Source organism: Nicotiana tomentosiformis, chromosome 2, assembly GCF_000390325.3.
Source record: "Nicotiana tomentosiformis chromosome 2, ASM39032v3, whole genome shotgun sequence".
NCBI classification, from domain to species: Eukaryota; Viridiplantae; Streptophyta; class Magnoliopsida; order Solanales; family Solanaceae; genus Nicotiana; species Nicotiana tomentosiformis.
The window spans coordinates 92254928-92260592 of NC_090813.1; the positions used below are offsets into that span (position 1 = coordinate 92254928).

Sequence of the window (5665 nt, forward strand, 5' to 3'; positions counted from 1 at the left end):
TGTCACCACGCTAATTTCATACACGCCATCAGCATTGTCTCTCTCAACTTTCATTTTTTTTGCTACAAATAGTTGTGATAAGTATTTAACTTGTTAGAATTTCGCTTGCATTTTGTTTATATCTACTAATTTTTTATAAACAATAACCATTGTTATTGTATTCAACAGAAAACTTGAGATTTTCACTCCAATGTCTGATTCAACATCTCACAAGAGGATTACCAGAGGTATACCCACCAAAGTACTCAATTTCGATGGGCCCTCTTTCTCTTTGCAAATCACTCAAGCGGAATTAAAATTTGCAGGTTTAGCAGCAAATATAGCTGCAGAGAGGAGAACTAAAATACACAATGACAAATTGAAATAAGCCCAAGTTGAAAAATCTTCGAAAGAATCAACACTTTCCGTTGCGGAAAAGAGAAAAAAATCTATGGAAGATGCTTCATGTGTCAAGGGAAAGGAGGTCAATGTAAGAAATAGCTCGGAATACACGGGACGAAAAGGTAATTGTTGATGTATCAATATGTATTTGAGTCCTCATACATTGAGTATTATCTTCTTCAATGAATTTCTATTATTGTATGTTATTGTATTTATATGTGTGCAATAGTGGATACATAACTTCCTCTTCTTATTTGTTGATGTGATTTATATGTATGTTGGTGTATTCATAAGTATTCAAAATTGCCTACTTATACTTATTACCCTGACTTTTGCATATCGTATTTAAATGTATTCATAAGTATTCAAAAAATTCATCACTTATTTGTACTTATTACAATGACTTTTGCATATTTGTATGTAGGTATATTTATATGTATCCAAACTTTGGCTTCACTGATTTGTGCTTATTTAGTTTAATGTCTTTTGAATTTAGATGTGTTTAGTTGAATTCAAAAGTTCATTCACTGTATTTTGTACTTATTACAGTGATCTTTGCATACTGTATGTAGATGTATTCATAAGTATTTCAAAGGTGCCTTCACTGTTTTGTATTCATTGCAATGAAGAATGATTGTTGTATGTGAATGTATTTATATATATACAACTATTTCCATCACTGATTTCTTACTCCAGTGCATTTTGCATATTGTTTTTAGTTGTATTTATGTGTATTTAAAATAATTAATGAGTTATGTATTCCTGTTGACATATGAAATCTTTTTGTAATTCTTGTTGTATGCATGTATGTAACTGTATTCAATATCAAATATATGTATGTATTCAGCATTATGTATCCTAACAGGTGATGCCAATTTATATTCAATTTGTTATCTGCTAGCCAATTATGTATCAGTATGTATCTAACAGAATTGTGTAAGTTCAATTTATTTTCAGCAGTTGATACTTCTATATTCAGTTTGTTTTCCTTGATTTCATTCACTGTACTGACGCTATGTATTCAATTTTATATATAGCAGTTTTATATATAGCATATTGTTGTCATATTTTACTACTTGAGAAAGAAGGGCAAATACATCCAACTTCAAGTATACAACTGTTGATTGTATATTCAAGACAAGAATCGCTGAAATCTTTGACAGGTATGCTGATACAGATAGTAATGCAAATATAGCCAAAGAAGAGGATATGGTATGTGAGTACATAAGGGGCTACAGATTGCTAGCTAATGTACTGTGATATACTGTTGATAATGTCTTGATACCAGTCAACTTGAAGGACAAACTTCATTGGATATTGGCAGTTGTCTCATTCAAGGAGAGATGTATCAAAGTGTATGACTCATACAGATCGGCAGGTCATGATGCCTATGTGGCTTCTGAGATATTTAAGCTAGCTAAGCTTGTACCTCTGTATATATCGATCAGTGATTTTTACAGAGATAATCAAGGCATAGATTGGTCTCATGACTCAACATACAGTGACAAGGTACAAACTGATCCCTTTGATGTTGTTTTCATTTCAAATCTACCTCAACAAAAATATGGGAGCATGCATGTATTCAATCCTCTTGCTTGTATCATTTATAAATCTAATAATATGAATTGTTTTTCATTGTTACAATCTGTTTTTTTAGGGATTGTGGGTTGCATGTCGCGGCATACGCAGAGTTTTCGAGCACTGTTGGTTTGGTTCCACAATCAATATTTGATGCCAATTTACTCCGTCAAAGATATGGTGCACTCCTTTGGGACTATGCTATGCGGAAGATAGACGCTGACGCCATAAGCGAGAACGAAGCACCCTCAAAGATTATTAGATAAATCACGGATTCGGATACGTCAGTTAAGATAATGTTAAAGTAGTTTTAGGTGAATATAGTTTTGGATGGTAGTTTTGTGTGAATACTGTATTTTGGATAGTGTTTTGGTAAAGATGGTATTTAGAAAGAAAAAATCATGTTTACATTTTATTCACTGTATTCACAGTATTTATATATAATCATTTCAACTATTCAGTCGATGTTTCAATGTTTTTTATGCATCAGAATTTATCTGTAATCAACAGGGTGTGTTTGTATGGATACAACAAGTTGCATTCATATGAATAAATCAGGGTGTATTCATCTGTATTCAAAAGATTGCATTCATATGAAATAAACAGATTGTATTCATTTGTATTCAACAGATTATATTCATTTGTATTCAACAGGTTGTATTTATCTGTATTCAATAGGTTATATTCATCTGTATTCAACAGGTTGTATTTTTCTATATTCAACAGGTTGCATTCATATGAATTGTACAGGTTGTATTCATCTGTAATCAATAGATTGTATTCACATATATTCAACCTGTTGTATTCATATGATATTGGCAGGTTGTATTCATATGTATTTAACAGGTTGTATTTCAAGTCGGAAACAGTGTTTAGATGTATTTCACATTCAAAAACCATATACAATCTCACATCCAAACATGTTTTGTATTTAGATGTATTTAAATGTATTCAAAAACATGAATGACATTTGAAATCTATTTACAATACACTCATATTCTGACATTTTGTATTGATATGTAATAGTCGTATTGTAATTATGTATTCAGATTTAATATACCAACTAACTATATCCAGAATATATTCACGCAATAATTCAAAATGTATTATTTCAAAATGTAACCTGAATCTATGACACATCGTTATAGCACTAATACAAGTCAGAATGTGAACTAAGTCCTACGTGGAGCATTTCTACAAGTACGCTTATTATGACTTTCCTGCCCACATATGCTACATGAATGTTGATTTTTCTTATGTAGCAATTCACTGAACGGCTTATCGCGTTTCTTCTTTGGCCTTCCAGGAGGTCTTTTCTATTTGGGTGGTAAGACAACTTCCTCTGATATATGTGCTGGTATATTCCATTTATTTCGGTCCGGCAGTGGATACACGGGCACCTCATATGTCATTACAACAGACTTTGGTTTGTAATAGTCAGAGCAATAATCTTCTGGCATTAGAAACTTTCTCTTCAAGACAGCCCAAGCGTGTTGGCATGGTAATTCATCAACTTGGAACCGCCTACAACTGCATTTTCTCTCTAAGAGGCACACGGTGTAATTCCTTCCTTCATCGTTCACCATATGCAAGTATTCAGTTGATGGTACCACCTACATTTAAACATAGACCAATTAGTTTAAAACATTTAAAAAAAAAATTATTTATATATCAAAGAATAGACGTATTAATTACAATATAGATATATAATTAAAATATAATTTAAATATACAGCATTAAACTTTTATTTAGCTTTCAGAATCATCATATATATTGAATTCAAATAAATTTGTATTGAATACAAACATATATGTATATAAAAAATACAAAGAAATACAGCTATATATAACGAAATACATTGAATACAATGGAATATATTCTATATGTAGGCTGGCAGAATATTAATGATGATTACATCTTGACTGGTGAATACAGTGATATACAGCAACTATCTGCTTATGAAGTGCATATGGTTAGAAACAAAACCATTAAATTCAACTAACGATACAATTAGCATAAGTTCTGTATTTTGAATAGTAGAAATTGTATCAGAAATAAATACACCTTGTACCATGGATAAATATAGGATACAATGACTTATAAAAAAAATAACTTACAGTCATGCGTGTAGACATTGACTCATTCAAGGAAAGCATATCCTGATATTTTTTTCCAAGCGTTGTGTATGTCTGTGAAGCTTCTTTTCGATTGCTGCAATTCCAACATCCAAACATCTTCCTAACTTCTTCGAGGAAGTCGTATATTGGCAATTCCCTTGCTGAAACAAGTGCGGCATTGATTGACTTAGCAATATTTGACGTCATGGTCCATCCCCTGTTAACAGGTGCATACAACCTAGCCCACTTTTCGTATCCAGCTAACTCTAAGTATTCTTTCACCCTAATATCTAGAAGTATATCTCGCTCAACTTTGAATGACTCTTTTTGAATTTCTTATATACGTTGTTCCATAGATGCCATATATAAGCGAAATGTGGTACCGCTGGATACACTCTTGATACAGATTTGATGATACTCTCATTCATATCTGAAACGATGCACATGTTTTTCCTCTCACCATATGCTTCCTTGAATTTCTCAAAGAACCACGACCAAGCAGCATCGTTCTCTGAATCAATAACACCATATGCTAGTGCTAGTATATGACCTGTAAAGACAATTGCATACATATTATAAATATGTATTTCAATCTTTAATAGGCAGTAATATTATCAAATTTTATTATAATCCCCATACTCACATGCACCATCCAACGTGCTGGCCGAGACGAATGTCCCGGTGTAATACGATTTTAAGTGCCTTCTATCCACAACCACAATGGGTCTACAATGATCAAACCCCTTTATAAAGGCATACAAAGATATATACACATACATGAACTCATTTTTTGGCAATTTTACCATTCTAATGTGCGAACTAGGATATGTTATATCCATTGTATATAAGTATCCTGGTAATTTATTGTATGAATCAACCGGTTCACCTCTCAAAACATTCATTGCCTTTTCTTTAGCCCGCCATACCAACATGTAACTAACATCTACACCAAAATCTGATTTCACATCATCAATTATATCCTTTGGAGTGTATTTCCTCTTATGATTAGTAAGCTTGGACCTAATCATACCACCGATAAGACTGCTACTTGCTTGACGTTGCTCATACACCTTATCCTTCAACGGACATGTATGCTTATCATTGAACTCTCTCACTTTGAACATTTGTGATTTGTTAATGCTAGATTCTTTAAACCTCCATTCACAATCCTCTGACATACATAATAATGTATAGCTGCAAATAATATTTTCGCAATATATACGATGATTATAAATTATCAACAATTCACTAATATAATGTGAATACATTGTTACATATATATACATTATTATAAAATACAAATATATACATGTGAATAAGACTGTAATTATATGTATACATTTAAATATCTATAAATACATCTTTAAAAAATAGCGAAAGCCACTGTAATATCTATTTTTACCAGTAAAATACAGATGAATACATTTGTATGAAATACGTAGGAACTCTGGTGAAAGTCAAGAATATACATCCAAACACATTTGAATACATATAAATAAAAATTCTACCAAGAATACAATATATAAAAAATCTCAAAATACAAATGTCTACATGTGATTACGGCTGTAGTTATATATATACAATCACAT

The 5665-nt window shown here is 31.7% G+C and overlaps 1 protein-coding gene across 1 annotated transcript; it reads right to left on the reverse strand.

The window, feature by feature from the left end:
• Positions 1 to 4366: 4366 nt before the first annotated feature.
• Positions 4367 to 5254, reverse strand: LOC138905257 (uncharacterized). The gene is made up of 2 exons (XM_070193763.1): positions 4720 to 5254; positions 4367 to 4626 (listed from the first exon to the last, which is right to left on the reverse strand). The coding sequence occupies exons 1-2, from the start codon at positions 5252 to 5254 to the stop codon at positions 4367 to 4369; spliced, it is 795 nt and encodes a 264-aa protein (XP_070049864.1).
• Between the last annotated feature and the right edge of the window lie 411 nt (positions 5255 to 5665).